The following is a 26,336-nucleotide window of genomic DNA, read 5'->3' on the forward strand; positions in this document are numbered from 1 at the left end:
GATGAATGCAGATCCCTCAAGTGCTGTAATTATATATCACGAGCAGCGTGATTAATTGATTATAGTTACACGGCCTTTGAAACATGATGGCTGCCAACTAGTTAGAGTTTTCTCTTTTTAGGGTTAGCTAGCATCTTTAGGTTAGCTCTTGTACAGTGCTATTGAGTCATCTCTGTTTCGGTTGAAAAACAGGTTTCCCACTCTTTTGGGATTAGGGTGTTGAAGAGACGTTAACTTCTCATCACCTGGCTTGAGTTTTGAACTCTAGTGACCAAGGATGGAGCACACCATCTTCTCCATTTTGATGACCTTAAAAACCTGACTTTGTCTTCAATTTGTTCAAGTCCCGTGGGTTTTGTCAAACCCAGATACCAAAAAGCGTCAGAAGAAGGCCAGGAATACTTTCGTACACTCCTGATGCAAATCTTGTGCCCAAGTTCCAGTTTTTCTACTCTAAAGGTGCGATCTTGCCGCTGTGTTTATAAGAATCCTCATGTTAATCAGAAGCTTAAAGAAGCATATAATTCCTAATGACAACTTCATTAGAGATTTGCAACCATCGCTTTTCTTAAGCGTGGTCCCATTTTTTATACAGGGATCTTCAATATACTGCGGAACCTAACATCAAGGATTTGCTAGATAATGGACTGCCTGAATCAAATATTATTTTGGTGCTCATGCCTCAATTAGTCGTTGTAACTCCGGATACGTTAAAACAGACGGGTGGTCCTGAAGAAGTAAAAGAAAGGGTTTTGTTCCTTCGAAGTCTCGTTTTGTCACAGCACTGTTGATTAGGATTATATTGATCCAATCTACATGGGAAAGGAAGCTGAAACTGTATAAGAGGTCGGGGTGCACTAGAAGTGAGATTCTTGCAGCTTTTAAAGACGGACCCCCTCGTTAATGAGTTTATCTGAAAAATAAAATTGTGGCTACAATGGATTTTTTTTGTCAACGAAATGGGTTGGGAGTCGTCTAATATTGCCAGTCATCCAAGTGTCCATGGGATGAGTTTGAAGAAGAGAATGATTCCAGGTCCTCTGATATTCAATTCTCTTATCGAAAGGTTTGCTTAAGAAGAAGCCCGGGTTGGGTCGCATGTTTTATTACAATGAAGAATTTTTCCTGCAGAGTTATGCAACAAGAAGTTAAATCTTTCCGCCTAGGGACAGGAATGTCGAGAGAGAAGGATGGATTAGACATGGTCAATTTGTCCTGCCGATAAGATACTTTCAAGGAGGTTTTGAAGCTTTGCCTCCAAGATGAGGCTCCGTAGAAAATGTGACGATGACAGTTTAGGACATTGCTTTCAATTTTGTCTTCGTTTCCCCTTTCACCCTTGTTTTGACCATTTCAAGAATTTCTGTGTTGAAATGATTTTCTCTAATCAGTCTGATCTCCTATTATCAGGCTATCATACTGCTTATAAATTCAGCTGTCATCTCATTGTTTTTCAAATCTCATATTTCAGTTTGAGTCAAAGCGAAGGTAAGTAATCTTTTCAAGCTCGATACAGATGCAGAGGATGATATTACTCTTCTTCACGGCGACAAGGATCTACTTATTCTGCATTTTTTGGTCCATGCCAGGCAACGATACTTGGTTTCTTGAAATTACCGTTGCAATGTAGTTGCGCTTCTGTCACATCACTTTTAAGGAGAGAAAAAAAGGGAAACCGGAAGGCATACAGACGAACTCCCCAGCTAAGTACGGGAGTTCATTTACCGACTCTCAATACCCAACATGGAAATGGTAAATGTAAGATGTGCGATGAGCCACATTTTATGATAATAGGAGAGCAGAATACATACAGTTGGCGTTTCAACCATTGTAGATGCTTCAAATGTTATAAATACAGAAACAAAATTCACACTATGCTATATAATTAAAGCTATAACGTAAAATATATTTGGGCGGGTGCGAATCTATGGCCTCAAACTCTTATCTATCAAGCTTAACACCTCTGTTCTTCATTCAACTTCCTTTGTTACTTCGGTGGCAACGATTAGTTCATCTGGGAAAGCAGTGTCACCTGTATCAGATGGCAACATAATATCATCGTCAGTTGTGAAATGATATCTCTCCCCAATAGCCCTGAGGAGCTGATGAACCTCAAACATTGTTGGTCTCTCCTTTGCATTCTCAACCACACAGTTGCAAGCAACTTTAAGAAATTGGTTGAGTTCATGATCGTAACCATTTCCAGGCAAAGGTTTGTCAATGGCAGTATGAAGAAGAGGACCATGTGACAGTTGTTTGATCCACTCCACTAAACTTCCCTTGAAGCTTTCAGGGGCATTAGCAACATGAGTGGGTTTTTCACCAGTAATTAACTCCAGGAGAACTACACCAAAGCTATAAACATCCCCCTTTGGTGTTGCAACAAGGGTCCGTAGATATTCAGGAGCAACATAACCCAAGTCCCCAAACTCCCCATTGACAAAAGTGCTCAAATGTGTGTCGATTGGGTTCATGAGTCTAGCAAGGCCAAAATCAGATAACTTCGGCTCAAAATCACCATCCAAGAGTATGCACTTGGAGCTTATGTTCCTGTGGATAATTCGTGGATTGCAGTTATGATGAAGCCATGCCAAACCTCTAGCTGTTCCAATTGCAATTTTGAGCCTTAGGGGCCAATCCATGTTCCTGATCTCCGGCTCCAGTGGATGTAGTTTATCATAAAGGGTCCCATTTTCGATGAATTTATACACCAAAAATCTCTCCTTCTTTGCCACACAAAAACCCAGCAGTGGGACTAAATTACGGTGTTTTACATTCCCCAGTGTGTTCATCTCAGATACAAACTCTTTCTCCAAACGCTGAGAGTCTTGCAATCTCTTAACCATAAGGAAGCAACCTTCTGAAAACACTGCCTTGTACATTGGTCCTGTTCTTCCTGCTCCAATGATGTTGTTATTGCTGAAGTCGCTAGTTGCCTTCATGAGATCACTCAATCTCATTTTTGAAACCGACTTCTCAAACATTGAAACCTATTGATAACAGAAAGCTTGCTGTTAGATATTTTGTTGTGTCAAATAAAAAATGATATCATTGATAAGTTAACATAACCAGAAAAAAGAACAGAAATTCAATTCCTATGCCAGCCAAAATACATTATACCCAATTGACAAGATGAGTTAGATAACTTGCCTTGATGCCTTTGGTTCCCTTAATGCTCTTTGCCCATCTGTTACCTTCAGGATCATCTGCCTTCCTCTTAGCTACTCCCCGAGACAAATAGTACAGAAAGATACCACAGATAATTGATGTAAATGTTATCCCACCAGCGGCTGCTGCAGCAATTACTCCAACATGGGATTTCCTCTGGACACCTGGACACAGTTTCAATGGCTTTCCACAGAGGTCCAGATTATTTGCAAAGCTATCAACAGGGATGTTACTATGGATAAAATTGGGGATCGGCCCTGATAGAAGATTGTTGGTAACAGTAAATATCTTGATCCGATCAAGCAGGCCAAATTCCAGTGGGATGTTGCCTGTTAGCCGGTTGTTGTCAAGTTTGAGATCATTCAAGAAACTACAATTTGCAAGATTAAGTGGAATTCCACCCGAAAAATTGTTGAATGAGAGATCAAGGTTTGTAACATACGGAAGCAACTTTGAAATATTCGCAGGGATAGAGCCAAATAGCTTGTTGCGCGAAAGATCCAAGCCAGTCAAGCTTGTGCACTTCTGGATGCCGAGGGGGAACTGACCTTTAAGACTCAAGTCTGAAAGGCGGATGTTTAGAACTCTGTTCTCATCTGGGTGCCAGCATTCAACACCCATAAATCTACATAAGAAGCCTTCAGTATTGTTGTTGAAATCCCATGTAGTGTTCAAGTAGTTATAAGGGTCCACAAGAGAGTCTTTGATGGATTTCAAGCACTCTATATCAGTAGCAGTAGCATCAATCAAAGTTATTCTACTACTCAGCAACACCAAAACCATCCAAACCAAAATATGGGCAGCAACCATAGGATTTTTCTCACTCAATGCCATTAGCAAGGAAAAGAACAACAAGAACAAATCCCCAAACTTTCTATCTAAAATCCAAAAAGAAAATCTACAAAGAGAAGGGTTTTCACTAAATTGGACCACTAAAGAAAACACTCAATCCACAAGAGTCAAACCTTATCTGCATAAACCCAGGAAAGAAAGTCAAATTCTTAAACCAAAAAAAAAAAAAAAAACCAGTTTAACTCGTAATCCACCAGAACAATATGGAACTTCAAAAAAAAAAACAAGTCAATAAATAAACAACCTCAAGTCTTAAACAAACCAACTAAAACCCCAAATTCATTTATCCCAGGACGCACTGAAGGAAAACAAGATTTGAGACATACCCAGATGACGACGACGATGAAATGGAAGTGTGAAGCATACAAGTAGTCACCATACTGCAACAGAAATGCAAGAAAAATGAGAATATAAATGAAGAGAAGGGGCACTATTATTGCACTTAAAACGTAGAGAAGGGGTTGGATTGAGTTGATTTGAACAAAAGAAAGTGGCAGGAAACACCGTGTTTTTCTTTCATGGAAGACTTTCTCTTGTGCGCAAGTCTTTCTTGCTTTCCAACTTTTCTCAGCAACCCAATGACACACAGCAACTGTTGTGTAAGAATTAAAGAAAAAAAAGTGTGGTCTGTGGAAACTGTGTGGTCTGATTACACTACTGGTAATGAATTGACTGTTTGACTTGGAAAGAGAACATAAAATATACATAACATAACACAACCATAGTTTCTTTTGTTGATTGCTTGCTTGCATGATGGGTTGGTCATGATCTCTCCTCCAAGTCACGCAAAAACAATGGCTTGTGTTAATGAGAAGCTGTGAACTCCCTCTGATCAGGCAATATTTGTGTTCACTGAGTCTTTCTCCTTCAGTTAAGCCATTCGTTTCATTTTCACATTCATTAATCTCACAACAAATTTCGTTGCTGGGTTCACACTGAGCACAGGTTGACTCTTGGGCCAACCTTTTCATATTCACACCAATGATAACCCGATGGCATTTAATTGCCGCGTTTTTCAAAATAACTTTTTTTTTTGTTGTTTTGATATTTTATATTAAAAATAAAAATATTATTTTAATATATATTTATATAAAAATACTTTAACAAATAATCACTAATATTATCCTTATTTATTATTATATTTTAGATCCAATCTCTATTTTAAGTTGATTTTTCAATGTATCCATCTGACAAACTGGAGGAGCCTTTTATTTCATGAAAATTGAAATTTGTTAAGATTAAATAGTATTTAAGGGTGCGGTAATAATTTTTTTAAAAATATTTTTTATTTAGAAATAAATAAAAATAATATATTTTTTATTTTTTAAAATTATTTTTGATATCAACGTATCAAAATAATTTAAAAATAAAAAAATAAAATCTCAAGAAATCATAAAACACAGTTTTTTCCTAAAAACAAACAGCAGTAATCTTGGAAAAATATTTTTAACTATACAATTTATGTGCCACCATCAACCAACATTTTCTGACTGGACATGAACTTGATATTTTTCTAATAAATTTAATTATTTTATTTTATTTTATAATGTGATTATGATATTGATTATTAAATAACAATTAGTCCACAGGAATTTTTATTACTTGGTCCTCCACGTTCTGGTATTGGAGATGTGGCGTTGACTACACTTCAGCTGCTTGTTCCGGGTCAATTGTTTTTATAAACAAACTACAAATCCTTTTCTCTTTCCTTTCGTGTTTTTCTTTATCTATTTTTTTCCTTGTTAATGGTTGGCGGTCTGCCTCTTTATTTTTCAATTTTCAAAATTAAATGTATTAAATTATTTTTTAATCAATTGAATTGTTTATTTATCGATAATATCATAATTAAGTATATAAATGTATATTTACTAAAAAATAATAATATATTCATTAAATGGTGGTATGGATATGTATCAAGATTATTTATGAAATATATAATTGGAGAGTATCACTTACCAACTTCTGATAATCAACAAATAACAAGTGTTTTTTCTGATACTATTTTAATGAAAATTAATGAGTTAATATGCCTACAAGTCTTACTTTTATTGTTATATTAGGAGTTACTTAAGATGTAAAATAAATAATGGATTTGTTTATATTTTTTATTGAATTTTTTCATGGCTCCACGACTTAATAAGCCAATGATTTTTTTAGTTTTTTAAAATACAATTAACCAATATGTTAACTAATACATTGTGTAAAGAAAAGAAGAAGGAAAAAGAAATTTTAATTTGATCGATCGAGGTAGTTAATATTTGACCAAATATTTCAAAGATTATTTAAAAAAGAATTGAATTTTCTACATCTCTTAGAACACTACATTCAGATAAAATAAATTCTCAAAGCTAAAATATTGGATGTTTAGGCTAAACCTTAAAAAACATAAAATCTCTATAAATTTGTTAAGACATGTTATTTATCAATAAAATAAAAATCTCTAATGAAAATTGTGAATGACATGTTGTTTATAATTGATAAGTATGTCAATTACTTGTAATATATGATATTTATTTTAAAAAATAACTTAAAGCCATGGACTTCATGTACTAATCAAGTTTGCAACTTAATTGGTCCACCTAAAAATATAAAACTCAATGGATCTAAGTGGTTCTTTAACATGAAAGTCAATATATAAATATACAATATAAAATTTAAGGAATATAAATATTCAATTTTAATAGTATAATCAACATTTTTGATTTTATCAAAAATATTTTAATTGGTTTGTATTTTAATTATATATTATAGCTATGATTTGCCTAGTAAATTTTTTTAATTATTATTTACTATGCGGACCACATTTAAAAAAACAATCATATAATTAAAATACAGACCAATTATTAGCCTTAATCATATCGGTAATTTACATATTTAAAATCTTATTTGGAATAACTATGATTTGCCTTGTAAATTTATTTTTTTTACTTTTGCTGTTAATTCTATGTGAACCACTCTTTTTTAAAAAAGTTTAATAACATGGATTGGATGACTCGTGATTTATAATAATTTAGATTTTAAAAAATTATTTAATATCAAAGAAAATCAGATCTTTAGATAATAAATTTCTATCCAACTCTAAATTTGTCTAATGAGATTTTGGAAACTCCCAAATAATTTTATTTTATAATTTTCGGTGCGTGCATGATATTCAGAAACCCAACAAACGCACCTGTAACAAAAAAAAAATTGAAAATCATGCATGAAATTAATTTGGAGGAGTCTGCTAATTAATCGCCATGCATATTCAATTGGCATTTTGCTGAAAGGCTCTAGTTTGTATCAGCAACCAAAGTATAATGGCAGAACAATGGCGTGACAAGGAAGCGAAATATTGCTGTAAAAGACGAAGGATCATCTTTTATTGCGCGAACAGAGACGGACTGTTATTCACTGAAAAAGCCACATCATGAAGGCGTGAATGATTGTCAATTAAGCAAGCAAATAAGGTAATTAAGGCCATCCCATGACGTTCGTCGAGGGGTTTTAGACTTTAGATCGAGCATTGAGGGAAATGCCCATGTTAGAAGTAACCACTTACGTGACAAGCAGCAAATTATGCTGTATATCTTTCTTGCTTGTACGTACTTTGAAAAGCTTGCTGCTGATCAGTTCTGGCCTTTTCAAAGCTGCATTCAGGTCAGGTTCCTCTTTGATCAAATCCGAGCTTCTTCCTGAAAATGTCAGCCTAATATTTCACTTTCAAGATTTCTTTCTTGTATCAGCTGCTCTAGTAGCAGCTACCATTTATGTAACACTAGCAACTTAGCAGAATCATTAATGGATGATAAGACGATCCATATAACACAGTAAAAGAAATCGACGTCCTCTTGGCCTGTTCCAGCACTTCCAACTACATAGCAGCCGTGCAACTTAGCAAGCGTGGCTAACAACGTACGCCAGAAGCGGCAGGATAGACTTAATTTGTCCCCTTTCCTAGGGCAGCAGACCTCATAGAATCCTGCATGAGCAGTAAAACCTGGCATGCCTGCGAGGAAACTTCCACTTCCATTGAATCTCTAAGGGTAAATACATCAATATCAGGAAATAATCAATAAGAATTCCATGAGGTGAAGGTTTTAAATGAAAAGGATACATAGTTACATGCAACAAAACAAGTTTCTTTTCTCTTCAGTTACTTGTTGGAGGAAAAAATAAAACAAACTCAGCAGTTGCTTTTTTCCCCTCGAAAAAAAGTAGTCAAATATTCAACGTTTGCTTTCGCGTTGCCATGCGCAAATTGTCTTCTTCCTGTTAAGCAAATCAGCCACGTGTAATTAGTTTATGCAAAATAACGCAACAACCTTAATAATTATAAGAGAGAATTATAGTTAATTAACTAATATACTAAACCGTGTGGGGGATTCACTGTTCCCCCACACACAAAACCATGTGGATTACAACAGTAATCCACAATGTTTTTCTTCTTCTTTTTTTTTCTAAGTTTTTCCTTTTTTCTTTTTTTTCTTTTTTTTGCAAAATTATTTTTTTTCAACTTTCTTATTTTTTCTTTTTTTTCATTTATTTTTTTTCCAAAATTATTTTTGTTGATTTTACCTTTTAAATATTGACCTGGTTAAAATTTTTGCTTTGTAATTTTATTTTATTTTTAAATACTGTGGATTGATGCGATGTTTTTCCACTTAGTTTTTCTATTTTATTTCTTTATTTTTCAAAATTATATTTGTTGATTTTTTTTTAATATTGAGCTGATTGAGAATTTGGTTTTGTAATTTTTTTCTTTAAAACATTGTTGATTTCTACAATGTTTCTCCGCATAGTTTTTTTTCCTCCAAAATTATCTTTATTTTATTTTATTTTTTAATATTGAGCTGGTTAAAAATTACAGTTACAATATGTGAAGAAAGCACTATAACTTTTTTAAAAATTACTATCCATTGCTACAGTGTTTTTTCCCATATGGTATTTTTTTTAATTTTTTTCAAATTATCCTTTTTAATTTTATTTTTTAAATATTGAGTTGTTTGTGAATTACAATTACAAGTCATTACAAATAAGGCTAAATCATGTGGGGAAGCACTGTAGCTTTCATCACAAAACACTGTGAATTGCTACAGTGTTTCCAACATGATTTTTTTTTCCCTTTTTTTGGTGTTTGTTTTGTTATTTTTTTTTATAAAATTGTGTCTATCGATTTTTTTTTAATATTGAGCTGATTAAGAATTTAACTTTGTAATTTTTCTTCTTTAAAACACTGTGAATTGTTGCAGTGTTTTTCCATGTGATTTTTTTATGATTTTTTCCAAAATTATCTTTGTCGATTTTTTTTTAATATTGAGTTGGTTAAGAATTATAATTATAATAAAACTAAATCATATGAGGAAAGCGTTGTAGTTTTTCTCACAAAACACTGTTGATTGTTACAATATTTCTCTAAATGTTTTTTATTTTATTTTATTGGAAAAAGTGTTATAATTTTCCTCACAAAACATTGTCAATTGCTACAACGTTTTTTCTCATTGGTTTTTTTCCTTCCAAAATTATCTTTGTTGGTTTTTTTTTTAATATTAAGTTGGTAGAGAATTTAGCTTTGTAATTTTTTTTCTTTTTATTAACTGAAAAGCTAAATCATGTGGCGAAAGCACTGTATCTTTCATCACAAAACACTGTAAATTGCTATAAATCATTATGTTCAGTCTCTAAGTTTTGGATCGCCAACACAACTTTTTTTTCGTCATGAAATATTTGCTCCATCATACCTTTAATTTCTATTACTTATATAGCGCTGGTTCACAATTATAACATTATCAAGTGCATTTATTTTATAAGCTCGCGGCAGCGCACGGACATGTGATCTCGTTATTTGTTAAACAAATAAGAATATTAGCGTACCAAGAAGACTCACATGACGTGAGAGAAGAATATCATATTGCTGGATTCTTCTCAATTGCGCACTTTGTTCAGGAAATTATTTCTTAAATTTTTTTTTTTTGTCATTATAAACTTTTTATTAAAAGAAAATCTGCTTGGTTTTGAAGAAAATATTTTTTTGGTTGAAAATACTTTTTAAAAATTGCTAAAAAATAAAAAATATTTTATTATTTATTAATTATATTAAATTTGATCTTAAATTTTTTAATTACTATATATTTTATTTAATTTTTTTTAATTTTATCACTTGAAATTTGATTTTTACATCAACTTTGCTCTTTATATTTTTTATTATTTTTTTTTCTAAATATCATTTTTTTAATTGAATTTGTATGATCGTCTTTATTTTTTTAATTTCTATTTATTTTATTTAAAATAATTTTTTTAATTTCATTCCCTTTAATTTTTTTTATCTATTATATTTAATTTTTATTCTTTTAATAAATTTTAAAAAATTATTTTTCATTACACCACTAATTATAAAAAAAAATTCACAGGGTCCAAATTAACAACAGCCTTGGAAAGCTCCATATTGAACCGGATGAGGCTGCTGGGATTCGAGCCCAGGTCTCCACGGCCACAACGTGGAATTCTTACCACTAAACTACAGCCACGAGATGCTGATGAACAACTAAACAACAAATTAACTCCATATCTTTTGTTTAACCCTAAATCTTCTCGTAACGTCATCTGATAGCCCGAGGAAACATAAATTAACGTTGTGAAACGCAGTCGGTGAATCATATCTCCCAATGGGATATTTGATGAAAAAATCTATAACAAATCCAGTTCATAGTACCCTTTGTCAAGCAAACTAATCTTCTTCTCTCAAGATCTTCAATTGAACCCACAGGCTGAATATATAAGGAAAAAAAAACAAAAACAGATTCTTAACATTTCAACAAATCAAGATTAACCTGGTCAAGGAATCAAATCCCGAGTTACAAGTGCTTACTTAGACTGGATATTAAATTGAGCAACAATGTAAAGAATACCGTAGCTCCAGCAGGACAATTGTTGCATTTGGCTTTGAAACCCCACAAGGATGATCCTTTAGCATCAAGAGCGCCGCCAACAATTGAGACACCACTAACACGTTCAAAGCTAAGCCAATCATTGGCTTGACCAAGTATGCGATAACTTTTTTTTTTTTAATTCGAGGAAACCCCCACCACCTGGAAAGCGTACTTTGTGGGTCCAGGTGAGCGAGTAAAACCTCGACTGTTCCAGGCTCTTACAAGAGGTGCACGCCCTGACTCGAACTCGAGACCTGCTGTGCAGATCTCGAATCTTTTACCATCACGCTACACCTCTTGGGGATCAAGTATGCGATAATCCTCATGATCAATCTGGTGCCATCAATCCTTAAAGTAATATCAGGACTTGTGTAGTTATGACCTTCAAAGGAAACTGAGCCAAGCAAATTAATACCTTCCTTTAGGTATATATGCAAATCATTGTTTGAATTGGTAGAGCCACATGCAGCAGTCCAAGCATCAAGGAAGGCTTGTGTGGAGTCCAAGTTAGCACATTATAACTTGTTTCGGTGGATGATATGTTAATGTGTGAACTTACGAGGATCAAGAAAAGGTCAAACAGCAGAGAATGAAGACACAACGTAGCCATGTTCTTTGCTCTCGGGACACAAAAAGAGGGAGATGCTTGATTAATTGTAATGATTGTGTTAATATTAATGAGAACTTATGGAAGTACTTGAAGGGTTTAATTAGTTGATGTTGTAACTTGAAGAGGTTTTAAGGATAGATATGGTCAAATTCGGATTAATTAGAAAATGATATGTATATATATTTCCACCGCGTCCTCATTAGCTGAGTCAAAGTTTCGGACTCGTCTTCACTTATTTCCTCTAATTAACTAATTGTAGGCCTTAAGCTTGCATCTCTCCCATAGGTTTAGACATGAACAGGAATATGGAAATATATAGAAGTGTATATATGTGGTTCAAAATAAAAGGATCAAAGATAAGCAAAGATCAGAACATATATATCCGTAAAGCTGCACGCATTATTTGTCTAAAGTAGAGCATTTTTTTATATGGAATATTGCATGGAGAAAAGTCGGTGTGCATGGACTGTACTATTGAATTGATTGATTGATAGATTGATTGCTCGAGACATGTATATATATATATATGAGCCTTGCTTTCAAACTTGCAAAATCGTAGCGTGAAAACATCTCTTACATTCAAATTAAGCTAATCTCTTATTATTCCATCGAGACCATGGGGTTTGAAGTCAGGAAATATAAACCACGCGAGCCTAAACTACCTGTTTCTCAGCTAACTAAAGAGCAGTTGAGGGCAATTTTCATGGAGTCCGATATCAACAAGGACGGTGTTCTCAGCAAGAAAGAGCTAAAGCAAGCCTTCGGTCGTCTGGGTGCATTTATCCCCGCCTTTAGAGCCGCCCGTGGGCTCCACCATGCCGATGCCAACCACGATGGGGTTGTAGACAAGGATGAGTTGGATGATCTCATCAAATATGCTTATCGTCTCGGGTACAAGGTTGCTTAGAGCTTTAAAATGTAATTAAGCAGGTTGTGCCACTGTGCATGCAATTGCATATATGTGTGTGGTTTGCCGTGGCATCAATTGGGAAAATAAAAACTTATTTTCTGTGTCTTTTTTAGAAGAGATGGTTCTCCCTCTATGTGATCAAAGATCAATCCAACAGCAGGATGGGTGTTTTATTATTATATATATATTCTGAACCTGGAGCTCCGGCCCTTTTACCTTTGCAGGAAGTAAACTCATTTATTCAAGAACGATGCCTCATATTGATCTTTTTCAATTGAGAACTAAATTAAGAAGAAGAAAAATGCAAATATTCATCGATTCGTTTCCTCTCCATGCAATTTAACAGATGAAATATCCCTATGCTTATATAAAATTATGAAATATACACGAATATTTGACTTAAAAAAATAAGTGTTTTTGTTAATTAATTAAGTAATTATTTCTCTCAAATATTCAAAACATGCTAGATGAATTAATTAAAAGCAATCAAAGTGTTCTTCGACCCTTGTTTTTCTAATTACAACCAATTAATTGTATTTTTAAACTAGTTTTTTGCACACTGAAAATACTCCATTCTTCCAATCCATTCAAAGATGTTTCCACATCTAAACTAAGAAAGTTATAAGAAATTTACAGCTTTTCATAACTCATAACCAAATTAAATGAGGAAGGATAATGCCCACCATTACTGTTGAGCCAAAACAAAACCATATATCTTAGAAAAAAAATGAATAAAATTGAAAAATCATTTTTCTGTACATTTATAAATTGACAAATCAGTCCCTAGAAATTAATGTAAGTTCTATTCAGTATTCAGACTCGCCTAAATATATACTGAAGACATACAAAAATTGGCATTGGATCAAACTGAAAGAAAAAATTATTTAGAAGCGCTCAACTTGTAAAAGCAATGAAAGCATTAATGATGACCAGTCCCATGATTTGTTAGGGTCCTGAACTTCTGAATAAGCATGTTGGAGAAAGTGAACTGGCAGTTCGGACATTGTTCTGTCGTGCTTGCCATGCACAATCTTCTTTGATGAGGTTTGTGGCTCTCGTGTTCTTTGTATTCATCAGTTTCCAGTTATTTAATTTGATATGATGGATATCTATATTGGAAAGATAGAAGACTGAAATATTTGGCATTTTCCTTACTCTAGTGAACTCTGAATTTTGTGTACATTGGAAATTCCAAAGTACTCCATGTTTGTACTGTTCTTTCCTCTTTGATCTATTTGACTTTAATTTGTGAGATTCAAATTTAATGACCTGTAAAGTACTCACAGTTGGTTTTCTGGCTGACGAGGCTTTCTGAACATTGCATGTGTTCTTCTGGGTAATCTGAGATCCATTAAGTTTGTTGTACGTACTTTGCAACTGATTCATTTTGTTTTATATAGGTGGATGCTTTGACGATAACTCGTGGAAAAGAAGGGGGTAGGTTGTCGAGCGGCTTTTAAACAAGGTCAGTAACATTTCCTGAATGGAAACATGCGTTTTTCTCTACTCAATATTAACTTGTTTCCTGTTTGTATGGATTAATGTAATGCCTGTAATTGCAGTTGCTTGTGTAGAGTTAGATGGTTCAGATCGGCGTGCCACTAACAGGTATGATAATATCTCTCTCCTCTCCTCTCCTCTCCTCTCCTCTCCTCTCCATTACTCTCATTAAAGCTTGTGTTTCTGGTGGCAGGCCTGAGGTGATGGAAAGGCTTTCAATAACCTTAACTTCTTTAAGACTTATTTCTTATAAAATATGTTTTTTATATCTTTAAGAATTATGTATGATCTCTATGGTTTTTATTTGATTTTTTTTATTTTGAAACTCATGATTACAATTTCTTTACGCCGGGACCTCTGCTAGCTTTCAATAACCTTAACTTCCTCATTAGCTGAGTTCAAAGCTTCGGACTCGTCTTCACTTATTTCCTCTAATTAACTAATTGTAGGCCTTAAGCTTGCATCTCTCCCATAGGTTTAGACACGAACAGGAATATGGAAATGTATAGAAGTGTATATGTGGTCCAAAACAAAGGGGTCAAAGATAAGTAAAGATCAGAACATATCCATAAAGCTGCACGCATTATTTGTTTAAAGTAGAGCATTTTTTTATATGGAATATTGCATGGAGATAAGTCGGTGTGCATGGACTGTACTATTGAATTGATTGATTGATTACTCGAGACATGTATATATATACACATGAGCCTTGCTTTCAAACTTGCAAAAATCGTAGCGTGAAAACATCTCTTACGTTCAAATTAAGCTAATCTCTTATAATTCCATCGGGACCATGGAGTTTGATGCCAAGGAACCTAAACGACGCCTGCCCAAACCACTTGTTTCTCAGCTAACTGAAGAGCAGTTGAGGGCAATTTTCATGCAGTCCGATATCAATAAGGACGGTCTTCTCAGCAAGAAAGAGCTAAAGCATGCCTTCAGTCGTCTTGGTGCGCTTATCCCTGCCTTTAGAGCCGCCCGTGGGCTCCACCATGCCGATGCCAACCACGATGGGCTTGTAGACAAGGATGAGTTGGATGATCTCATCAAATATGCTTATCGTCTTGGGTACAAGGTTACTTAAAGCTTTAAAATGTAATTAAGCAAGGTTGTGCCACCGTGCATGCAATTGCATATATGTGTGTGGTTTGCCGTGGCATCAATTGGGGAAAAAATAAATAAATAAATAAAACTTATTTTCTGTATCTTTTTTAGAAGAGATGGTTCTCCCTGTGTGTGAAGATCAATCCAATAGCAGGATGGGTATTTTATTGTTACATGGAGCTCCAGCCCTTTTACATTTGCAAGAAGTAAACTACAGGCCCATTGAAATTGATCCATGCATCATTTATTCAAGAACGATGCCTCATATTGATCCTTTTCAATTGAGAACTAAATTAAGAAGAAGAAAAATGCAAATATTCAGACTCGCCTAAAAAACTGAAGACATACAAAAAATTAGCATTGGATCAAACTGAAAGAAAAAACTATTTACAAGCGCTCAACTTGTAAAAGCAATGAAAGCAAGAAGGCTTCTGTTATTTACACGAAGATGATTGTAAAAAATGGAGAAGGGAGAACAACTCGTCAGTGCTTTGCCATTCAACAACTGCAAATGATTTCCATTTATGGACTACGCAAGTTACGCAGGTGGCTGACCACATCATAGGAACTGCTAAGATGTTGGTAATCAGCCCGGTGAAGAAGATTTCCTTGGATTTGCTCCGAGCCATTCGGTCTTGGGTCAAGTTGTGCTGTTTGCGATGAACAGCAGTGGCGCACACGTATCCGGTGGTTTCTTGTCTCATTTGTGTTGCAAGTTCCACGAACTTTCACCACCAATATAGCTTCCTTGTCTCTGGTGTCTTCACACCATGAATTTTGAGGGACACCATCAAGAAAAACTTCCAAAGTGGGGAAATCTTCAAGATGAATTGACACCTCGGCAATATGGCCTGGTTTAATTATACCAGCTGCTGGAGTGACCTGATTCAAATTGCACAAATTTTGAAATGCACAAAGCGGTACTCTTGATCACCTATAATAGGTATATAAGGGCGTGCTTATCAAGTGAAATCGAATGGTCATTAGTGCTGTGTGTGCAAGCAATTGGATTTATCTTTACCGCACCACCCCTTATTTTCACTGGCACTGTTCAATAACCAGTCCATTATAAACAAATTAGACTCAAATTCAATGTTGAGGAGGACAAGCTCCTCTTTTGAGCCTCGTAGGCAGGTTTGGTTTATGATAGCACGGAATGTTACAAAGGAATCCATCCAGCCGATCCCAATTAGTTTGGGGTCAGGGCTCTGTTGTTCATAATAGAGTCGGACATTTTTACAGTCTCCCGTATTTTTTTTGAAAGATCAAGATCAATATGATCTGGTATCCAGCAAAATGGCCCAAATAATGGGTAAAAGGAACAATTAAGGTTATTAGAGTATATTTTTCTGTGAAGCAGGGAACTTACCTCAAGCCATTGCGGAAAGCCATAGGAACCTCTTGGATGATGATCTGATGCTTGTCCATTCTCATCAATTATAGACTGGCCTTCACAAATAATTTCGAACAAAGCATCATTTTCCCCACATTTATTTGTGATACGCAAAATTGTTGTATCCTGGTTTGGAAGGATTATGTTGTTTGTGCTGACAATAGTTTCTGGAATCTTGCTTAGTTCATCAATTATGTATCTAATTTCCTCATTTGATTTCATAATGTCTCCAAACTCTTGTCTCCTCACTGACTCATCAACTCGTGCAATATCAACACTGAATATGCAACGAACAGGCTTGTGATCGCTGTCGGTTACATCCATGCAAGCATCGTACCTATACAATAGATAGCAGGTTATAGATATGTGTGTGTGGGCGCACGCGGCCGGGCATGTGCTTTTCCCTAAAGTGATATTATTTCCCTATGATGCAAGTGGACAAACTAGCTAATGCTCGGGTAAATGCAGACATTGTCTAGGCAAAGGATGAGTCTTAGTTAATCAACGCAAATTTATCTTTTAGCAGGTATATCTTTATTCCCTGTACACATCAGAAAACCTTACTAAGAAAACTTACTGGGATATCAAAGAAACAACAGGACAGTCTAAGCAGCATTCAGATACATGGGCTGACCGGCTATCACGATATAGTACCCTGTCACACCAGGCAGGGATGCGCTTCTTTTCACCTGAATCATACCCTGCAGGTAGTTACAGCAGTTAAAAGTTATAAAACTTCTGACTATCCGTAACATAAAAGCTGGAAAAAGATACTGTAGCCTATTGATACCCCCCCTCTCTCCCAGGGGGTTCTCAATCTGATTTATTACTCATGGTTTACCTACACAAATCATATACTTAACGAAACATCCAAAAGGGATCCATTAGAAACCAATTCCTGCCTCAATAATCCAGGTGAGTTGACCCAGAAATCTCCATAATGTACAGTAAGCATACCTGCTAAACCAGGTTGGTGCTTTTCAAACTTGTATGTGGGAGGAAATCTAATAACTGCTTCGCGCATTCCTTGGAACACTTTTCCAACTCCCATTTCTGTTCGGAGTTGGTCCTTTTCTCTAAGCCAATCAAAGCTTCTCTGAGACACAAAATCCCTTGCTTCGTCATAAGATATACCATCAAGCCGATAATTAAAATCGCCAAGAAATATGACCATGTCTGCCTCTGATAACTCGGGTATTCCTTCTGGACGCAAGGGATTTTGGACTGCAGATAAAGTGCCAGCTGCAAAAGAAAGGAGCAATGGCAAGCCAGTTCTATAAACAAGCCAAAATAAATGGCAGACAATCGAGCAAGACAAGAAAAGGTATGACACCATACCGGCTGCAGCATTGAAGAAGTTAGATGGTCGGCCAAAGGTCATTGTCCGATATACATGGTCAAAATCAGCATTGCGACGATTGACCGCTTCTAAATGTGCTGCAAAGTGACAATTAATGAAGCACATTACCCGATCATATACCCTAATCCTCAAACCAACAGCACCCTGCACAGTCAACAATTAGCCACACCAATAAAAAGAATAGCTCGAGAAGGCATGCTGAAAAAAAGCCAGGCAGTGTAAAGAAAAGATTTGTGAGGTAGTTACAACTTGAATCCAAGACATTCAATTGATAAGTGAAAAAATAATTTTTTTCCCTTTAAACAGGTAACTTTAATCAGGCAAAGACAAACACAGTTCCTGAAAATAATGCACGGGCAGAACAGGCAAAGCTGTAATTGCTCCACAGAAAGAATAAACAATCATTTGGGCATGGGATATGGTAATAGAACACACGGAGAACAGGAAGCAGAGTAATTCTGTATTAACAGAGAACCTATAAACTATAAAACCTCAGCAGCAGTTCTAGTAGCTATATATATCGAAATTTCTTCCTTGAATAATGGGATGGTTTATCTCTACATGTCCAGCTCATTCACAGATAATGTTCCTTGTCAATGTTAATTGTCATCCATTGCAGTTTCGCAGGTCCCATGGTCATCGGTGATTGGAGAGAATTTGAGAAAACAAGCTTTTTCTCGAGTATTCCAATGGTTTATAATCACATGATTAGAGAAGATCTCGATCTGTTCAATTTTTTTTGGTATTTATTACTTTTATTTTGTTGCATGGGATTTGTTTCGTTGACACATTTATTTTCTTATACCAACGAGTACTTACATTTTTTATATTAAGTGGGGTGCATTTACAGTATTATAAGAAAGGAGGTTACATTTTTCTTTGTATTCATGAATTCTTTTTTACAATGTAGATGTTTTGTGATTCTTACAAACAATTTCTTTTTGAAAATGATAAGAGATAAAATAAGATAAAATAATGTAAGTGGAGGTTGATCCACTAAAACTTCTAATTATACATTAAGTTGTATTTAATTTAATTATTAAGATTTAAACAGGTAACTTTAATCAGGCAAAGACAAACACAGTTCCTGAAAATAATGCAAGGGCAGAGTTGGTAGAAAGCAAAACATGGAAAGGCATACCTTATTACCAATTGCACGCCCAAAGCCACATGGAACTGCAGCAGCATCAACATCCCCGACATGAGCTTTAAGATTATTTCTAACCCTGCCATACAATTATTCAATTATCAGAACCAAGATAGCCATTAAGGGCTGAGACGAATGAGATTTAATAGATAAGTTGCACATGCCTAAGCTAGAACTGGAACATAAAATTACAGAGGGCTGACATCACAATCAAATTGAATCAAGTTATTATGTGGATTCCATTTCAGGACCAAATTAAGCAGCCTCACTGCATACACCCTTCACCACAACCAAAGAAATAACCCCAAAGAAATGAAAGGGTAAACATAAAAAGGAAAAATGTAAAGGGCTCATATTCCAATCTTATAATGCTGGCCTTCTAGCGAGCACATTTCTTTTATACATGCAGATATGCCGATCTAACATAATGAACTCACTTGAAATATGATTTATAACAATGAAATTATCAATTTTATCCAGCCATACAAACATCCATTGATGATAAACACTAAAGGCCTAATTTCATATTTTTATCATAATCCATAGATACTGACCACATAGCAATCAGCAAGCCTGCTAGCTGCCGAGAACCAACACGTTCAAATGTTGACCCTTCATCCAATGTTTTGCCAATCATATCCAGCCACCACTGCCCAGCAGAACTGCCCTCCAGTCCAACCTGCAGTTGAAAGGAAAAAACAAATAGCATGAGACAGCAAAATTGATGAGAGAAGAAAAGCAAGGGTAATTATAATATAAGCATAATCATAAAAGAGAATGTTCATACAAGAAGTTTAACAGCATTGCTTTCATTCCAATTATCCTTGCTTTCATTTATTTGAGGAAAGGTCATTTACAACCAGCATATCAAAAACATCATAGACAACTTCATTGTGATGGCTGCCTAGCAAATCACCCCACATTGCCCTATCCTAAAGCGTGTTCACAGTGAACATCTGTCATGCATTTTATTCATTGCCCAACCAGCATATTAATGCATTTTATTCATTCCATCATGTACTTTTCCAAAGTTTCCAACCATTGTTAAAGCTGAGACTAAAATTATTAAATTTTTCAAAGATCTTCAACCCATAAAAACAACTTAACACCATCATTATATCACCTGCAACAGCTGTTTTATTATATCTTGAAACAAAACAAAAAAGCAAAAAAACTTGACCAAGCTAGTAGAGTTCTCAATGTCATTTCTGTAAATTGATTAGGAGAGACAAGGTCCCTTCCGTAGCACACAGAAAAAAACTTTTGAGGGCCATGCAAACAAAAACCCTTTAATAGCATACTAGCCAAGTTTAATAATGGAGATGTCTTTACAGTTTCCTTAGCTGCAGACATTGCAAGAACACCAGCACCCATCTCAACTTCTTGCAACCCAACAACAACAATGCCAATGTCCCCAGCAGCAGAACCTAACCAGGACACAAGTGAGTCTTGCGAAGCTCTTCCTTGTGCTACATTCCATGTACCAGCCAATATTTTTAAATTCTCTATCCTTGTATACAAAAATTCTTTTCCAGCTAACTCTGAACGCAGTATGCCATCAAGGGGTCCTGGAGACATGACATTCCATCCACGTATACCGCCATGATTAGCCAGGGTGAAAACATAGCCACCCCCAACAGCCATTTTTATTACTTGACTGCTGTGAGCCACCCATCCTCCAACCAGATTACCCTCAAGGTCTAACACCTGAACAGTGCCACTTGCATAACCAACCCATATTTGCAAACCAAATGTACACAAGCACTGAACAGCAACAGGATGATACTGGAAATCTTGCAAACGATTGCCATTTCCATCCCATTGCACAAGCGAGCCATTTGCACACCCAGTCCAAATCATTCCATCTGTTGTTATAATTACCGCTTCTGTTCTCCTATTATCATCTCCAAATCCACCTTTTACAGCAACTCGACGAACAGCATCAGCTGCTCCCATTATAGCATTACGTGAACGCTGAAAGAAACCGAATGAAGTTTGCATTTTCTCTTTCTTTGAACCAGCAACAATTTTCATCTTGATATCATCTTCAAAGGTTAAGTCCTGTCCTGACAACATGTCCAGTCTTTCAATCTGACCATCTATATTGAACATTTTCAGCAACTCCCTAGTGTGTGCATCCCTGCAAAATAGATGTCTCCCCATAATTCAATATTAATTAGTAAAATATAAGAAATATTAATGAAAAATAAAATATCCAACTCCTCTCCAACCCAAAAATAAATAAACAAAGAAAGAAACTGACATAGGTCCCCATATCCAACTAAATCGGTGCTACGCAAAGTAACTAAAAAGAAAAGATCCCCAAAACACAATGAAGACTGGGTGAAACCATCAGTTCCTACTAAATCAGGAAACAGAATCATGAGAAAAGAGTCAAAATAATACATCAGTGTGCCTCTTCTCTGTCTGCCTATTAGCTGCCTTTACTGGGAAGACACCTTGTCTCCCTTGCATGGTATCCTATTCTCAACACCTAGCAACCACTGCAACTAGTCACTTATTTGGTATTGAAGTTTAGTTAAGTTGTTAAAGTAAATTGATTTGTCACTTCTATTCGCATAAGAATGCAAACACCACAGAAATGACAAAGTTAAATGCAAAAATAAGATTGAAGAATCATTTAGTTGGAACTTAAAGAAGACAAGCAATGCCCACCTCAGGAAGTAGATGTAGCAATTCTAGTTTGTTAACAGAGAACCATGCAATTTGAAGTTCTACGACAAAATAGCTAAATGCAAAATCCCCCTCCAGATAGGAAGGATTCGAGGAGAATGTATTATTTAAGGATTGCTGTAGGGTTTCAGTTTGGTAGCTGAACAAGGTCCTGGCTAATACAGCAAAAAGAAACCCTTCATACTAGCTCTGTCTCTACAGAGAACTGAGAAAGTCGACATCATGTCAGCTTACTCTCTGAATTCTATCATTGGTAGAAACACCTCAGATTGTATTCTATTTGGCTACTCTCAAGGCCATTCTCCATTCACACTGCATACAGCCAACATGAACATAGAGAACAAGGTGCCAAATGGGCTGACGAAGTTCCAATTGTAACACCCCAAAATTTGCATTTGACTGTAATTGATGGTTTCTTTAGAATAATGTAAGTTTAGAGAAAATTAGGGAACAAAAGCCAAAGAACTAAAGAAAAGAAGGTTCAAAATGCAATTACTAACTTAACTAGGTGAAGTAGGATAAGTTTTGCATGATTAAGTAGGTGAAGGAGGACAAGTTTTGGCATGCCATGCTTATGAGGTGTCAAAAGGAAGGTAGAGATGTGCTTTCGTTCAAAATTTTCAGAACTAACTACATCTTTTTCTTCCATTTCTTGAACCTAAGAGAGAGCTAAACACTATCCTACAAACTAACACTACCAAACCATAAATTCCAAGAACAAATTGTGAAGTATTAGGGCTTAGATTCAATAGAATTGTTAGGAAACAAACCAAAGATAGATTGTGAGTTTATAAAAGGAAAGGAAAGAAAGTAAGGGAAAATGGGCTAAAGCTTAAGGTGAGTGATTAAATTGATAAGTACGTATAAATCCTATTGTTTTAGATGCTTTTATGCATGAAGAATTTCTTTAAATGTTTGCTGGATTTTCAGAATATAAATGTATAACCTTAGTTTTCAATGGAAACTTCATATGATAGTTGCTAAATAAGAGTGTGATTGTGAAAGATCGAAGTATGATGTGATCTTTTAAAGAAAAAGCTATGTTTTAGCCCAAATATTGTGTTGATATAACTGCACATGATATGTGAAAAGAGTAAAGCTTTCTTTACATGAAATTGTGGCCACCTATATGCTACACATGATGTAAAATATAAGGGAATGATCAAGACAGGACAACAAGATGTCATATTAGTTTATTTACTGGACAGCAAGACAACAAGATGTCATATAAGTTTGTTTACTGGACATCAGGGTGTGTATGCTTATAAATACATGTTTGGTTGAGAAATTTAATTGTTTAGGTAACAATAAGAAGCAATTAGAGAGGTTGGTTTACTTAGCTAACTAAAAGCACAATTCTAAAGTGAATACAATTAAAGATACTAACTAAGATGCATTACCAAAGTAATTAGGAGAGGGGTGTGACACCAATACTATGCCATGAGATAATGCACAAGCCCTAGGATCCGTAAGTTTCTTGTGAATAAACACAGACAGAAATTTTCAAGCTATAGTTCTAATATTGGAAAAAAGGGACCATATCAAGATAAACATTGATCAAAATATGATGCGTAGCAGAATATTTTTATATTTCACTCTTTGTTTTTTTCTACGGATCAAATGTTAATATTTTTCCGGTATACAAGTGTCAAACCATGTTATTTTTAAGACATTATGTATTTGACTAGAACTTCTAAAACCAGTTTCAAATCATATTCTACATTTTAAAAACCATACCATTGTAGTGAAGTTTCTAAAGTACCGTAAGACCAATGAGAGAGCAAACTCAAAAAAAATCATAATTAGATACTTCTAGATACTTATCAAGCAAAAATAAAATCAAATAAACACATACCACAATGCGAACGACAGGAACCCAGCACTCCAGACTTTAGCCCTGGAATTATCAGAAAGCAAGTATCTAACGTCGGAATTCAATACATTGCTGAATCCATTCATGGTCACTTGGTTCCTTATATCAATATATGACCTCTCCACTGACAGTGCAGCCATATGCCTCTCTTCTGCGGTAAATGAAAAGGCCTTTTCCAGATCTTCCCAGGGCCATATCTTAATAACCCCCCCTTCTGATCCCGACCACAAATCCCCTGGAATCAATAATAAAATTCAATCAAAATACAACAATAACTAAAACATTAATCCATAATTTTAAACCAGTGAGAACTGACCGACCATAACAAGTCAAGATCATGGTCATGACTGGCCCGCGATGTGCCATCCAAGACAAGACCTCCTTGACACGACTTCGGTCCAACCCTGGACCCGTATCCATTTTCCAACACCGAATTCTACCATCTCTATGTCCACTCCAAACAACTCGACTCCCTTCATCACCAACCAAACACGTAACGCCCGAACCCGAATTCAACGCCACAGACTCCTTGAACGGCGCCGTTTCATCACTCCCGCCGTACATTTCCTTCAATTCCCAGACCTGAACGGCGCCGTTTTCTCTCCCACCCCATACTTGCGTCTCGGTAGTTACAATCGTTCTCAAAAACCGACCGGTTTGAGATTCTCTCAGCGGATGTGACCGAATTTCAAGACTGGGTGGACGGTCTGGGTGAACCGCGGCTCGAACTGGGATACGGAAAATCCCGGTTCCCCCTCCTTTGCCAATGAATTCTGGTAGAGCCGGAGTTTTGTGTCTGTGGGAAACACTTTCGTTGTTGTTAGAGCTATTATTACAGTTGTTATTGGAGAGTTTTCGGTCGAGGAACTGGATCATGTAATCCAGGCGTTTAGTGGAGGCTTCCAGGGAGGGATTGGGATTGGAGGGCTGTAGATCATCGTCGGAGGAGGAGGATGGTGAGGAGGAGGAAGAAAAGTAACGGTCGAAGATCTTTGGTGTTCGGAGCGGAGGTGAGGACGAAGAAGCATCATCGCTGTTGGTTCGAGGAGATGCAGAGTGAAGGGAGAAAAAAACGTCGTCCATTTTTATTTTTATTTTTTAGAGTGATACTGGTGCTGCTGTTGGTTGCTTGTAAGTTATAACTGAAAGGAGAGAAGAGAGAATATAGGGAGAAGAATCGAGGTGAGGATGCTGTTGGGATTTTAAGATTTTAAGACACCGGAAAAGGAGATAGGGGACGCCAAGAACGGACCGTGAGGCGGTCACGAATTCACGATCCGGCGTTGTGATGCGGACTGTGGCACGACGCTGTGAGATGGTGTTCGGCAACTATGGTAGTTAATGTTTTTTATACTGTTTTTTGAAGAAATAATTTTAAAAAAACACTGTTCCTGGCACATTTGCAAACAGTTTTTTGGAATAGCCAGTAGTCGAGTGATATAGCGGTTATGTTTTCCTTGTTTTTAGGTTTTTTCCCCTTAACGGTGAGGTGTTCTTCGCCGGTCAATTCAATTCGGCTGAGGTTAGGTTGATTCTGAATCTGTTTAAAAACAGGGGGGGGAGGGGGAGGGGGGGGATTGTTTCTTGGGAGTAAAATTTCGCTTGGATTTTGGGTGTGCCTGGGAGATCTTATTTTTCTATTTTTTTAATACTTTTAAAAAATATTTTTGTTGAAAAAAGTATTAATTTTATATATTTTTTAATATTTTATAAGACTTTGATTTTATGATATTAAAAATAAAAAAAATATCTAAAAAAAATAATATATTTTCAAACAAAAAATTATTTTAAAAACATTTTATATCAGAAATTTAAACAAACGTTTCACAGGTGACAGTGTGAAGATAAAAACCAGCGAGTGAATTTCATATGAGTTAAAATTCAAAAGAATCAAAGAGAGTAATGTGGTACTGGACTGTTGGTGGCACTATGTTCTGGGTCTGATTTTTTTTTACCTAAGAATAAATATCCAGTCATTATTAATGTTTTTTTTTAATAAAAAAATAATTATAAGGGTATTGAAACAATATGACTCGGTTAATTGAATAGGTTAAAATACAACTTATAAAGCCAATAAAAAATAATTTTGCTCATGACAAAATTCAAGCCAACATTTAAAAAAAATTGTAAAAAACAATAAATTTGATCTATCTAGATCAACTTGAGTTTACCTGTTAAATTCACAACCTAAATCATGAGATTATGATAACAAATTAAAATAAATTATGAAATTCAAATAGCAATCAACCTAGTGTTAAATAGTAAAATTAAAAAAAACATGAGTCAACCCGATATAACATTTTGAATATACGATCTAAGTCATAGGGTTAGAATAACCCGATAAAAAATAAATCAAAACAATTTACGAAGATTTGTTTCTCAATCAACATAATACTGAATGATGAAGTTGGGAAAAATTATTTAAAAATAACTCGAGTTAACCAACCAAACTCATGATTCGGCCCATGAGACCGTGATGACCTCATAGAAAGCAAACTAAAAAAAACAACCCAGGTTACTCTGTCAAAGTCGCGACTTCGGTCATGAAATCGGGATAGCCTCATATAAGGTAAATCAAAATAAATTACAAAACACAATTTTCAATCAAACCATTGCTAGAGAATAAAACAATAAAAAAATAAATATAAAAAAGAACATAATAAAACAATTCGATTAAACTCGGGTTAACTCACAAGATTCATGACTTAGATCATGAAACCATGATAATATAATAGAAAGTAAATCAAATAACACCAATAAACATGTTTCATAATCAATTAAATATTAAATGATAAAATTAAAAAAAAAATATTAATT

At 35.3% G+C, this 26,336-nt stretch overlaps 3 protein-coding genes across 8 annotated transcripts; 1 reads left to right on the top strand and 2 right to left on the bottom strand.

Moving 5' to 3' along the window:
* Window positions 1-1,753: 1,753 nt before the first annotated feature.
* Window positions 1,754-4,894, bottom strand: LOC7495475 (probably inactive leucine-rich repeat receptor-like protein kinase At5g48380). Of its 4 annotated transcripts, none has more exons than XM_024606565.2 (4): window positions 4,525-4,894; window positions 4,347-4,400; window positions 3,151-3,793; window positions 1,754-2,990 (listed from the first exon to the last, which is right to left on the bottom strand). In XM_024606565.2, exons 1-4 carry the CDS (start codon window positions 4,770-4,772, stop codon window positions 1,971-1,973), a joined length of 1,965 nt encoding a protein of 654 aa, XP_024462333.2. In that variant the 5' UTR covers window positions 4,773-4,894; the 3' UTR covers window positions 1,754-1,970. The 4 variants fall into 4 exon arrangements, with proteins under 4 accessions (XP_024462333.2, XP_024462331.2, XP_052310949.1 ...); XM_024606563.2 differs by having other exon boundaries at window positions 3,151-4,138; XM_052454989.1 differs by having other exon boundaries at window positions 4,347-4,894.
* Window positions 4,895-12,067: 7,173 nt separating this feature from the next.
* On the top strand, window positions 12,068-15,153 carry LOC127905625 (calmodulin-like protein 5). The gene is made up of 2 exons (XM_052454964.1): window positions 12,068-12,436; window positions 15,024-15,153. Exons 1-2 carry the CDS (start codon window positions 12,155-12,157, stop codon window positions 15,030-15,032), a joined length of 291 nt encoding a protein of 96 aa, XP_052310924.1. The 5' UTR covers window positions 12,068-12,154; the 3' UTR covers window positions 15,033-15,153.
* A 121-nt stretch (window positions 15,154-15,274) lies between these two features.
* LOC7460656 (type II inositol polyphosphate 5-phosphatase 15) lies at window positions 15,275-25,031 on the bottom strand. 3 transcript variants are annotated; one of them, XM_002312173.4, is made up of 10 exons: window positions 23,840-25,029; window positions 23,502-23,754; window positions 20,285-21,092; window positions 19,507-19,631; window positions 18,947-19,031; window positions 17,784-17,949; window positions 17,403-17,687; window positions 17,023-17,146; window positions 16,422-16,782; window positions 15,275-15,934 (listed from the first exon to the last, which is right to left on the bottom strand). In XM_002312173.4, the coding sequence occupies exons 1-10, from the start codon at window positions 24,600-24,602 to the stop codon at window positions 15,575-15,577; spliced, it is 3,330 nt and encodes a 1,109-aa protein (XP_002312209.3). In that variant the 5' UTR covers window positions 24,603-25,029; the 3' UTR covers window positions 15,275-15,574. The 3 variants fall into 3 exon arrangements, with proteins under 3 accessions (XP_002312209.3, XP_024462379.1, XP_024462380.1); XM_024606612.2 differs by having other exon boundaries at window positions 15,320-15,934; window positions 23,836-23,979; XM_024606611.2 differs by having other exon boundaries at window positions 17,403-17,949; window positions 23,840-25,031.
* Between the last annotated feature and the right edge of the window lie 1,305 nt (window positions 25,032-26,336).

This window comes from Populus trichocarpa, chromosome 8 (genome assembly GCF_000002775.5).
Source record: "Populus trichocarpa isolate Nisqually-1 chromosome 8, P.trichocarpa_v4.1, whole genome shotgun sequence".
In the NCBI taxonomy this organism is placed as follows: domain Eukaryota; kingdom Viridiplantae; phylum Streptophyta; class Magnoliopsida; order Malpighiales; family Salicaceae; genus Populus; species Populus trichocarpa.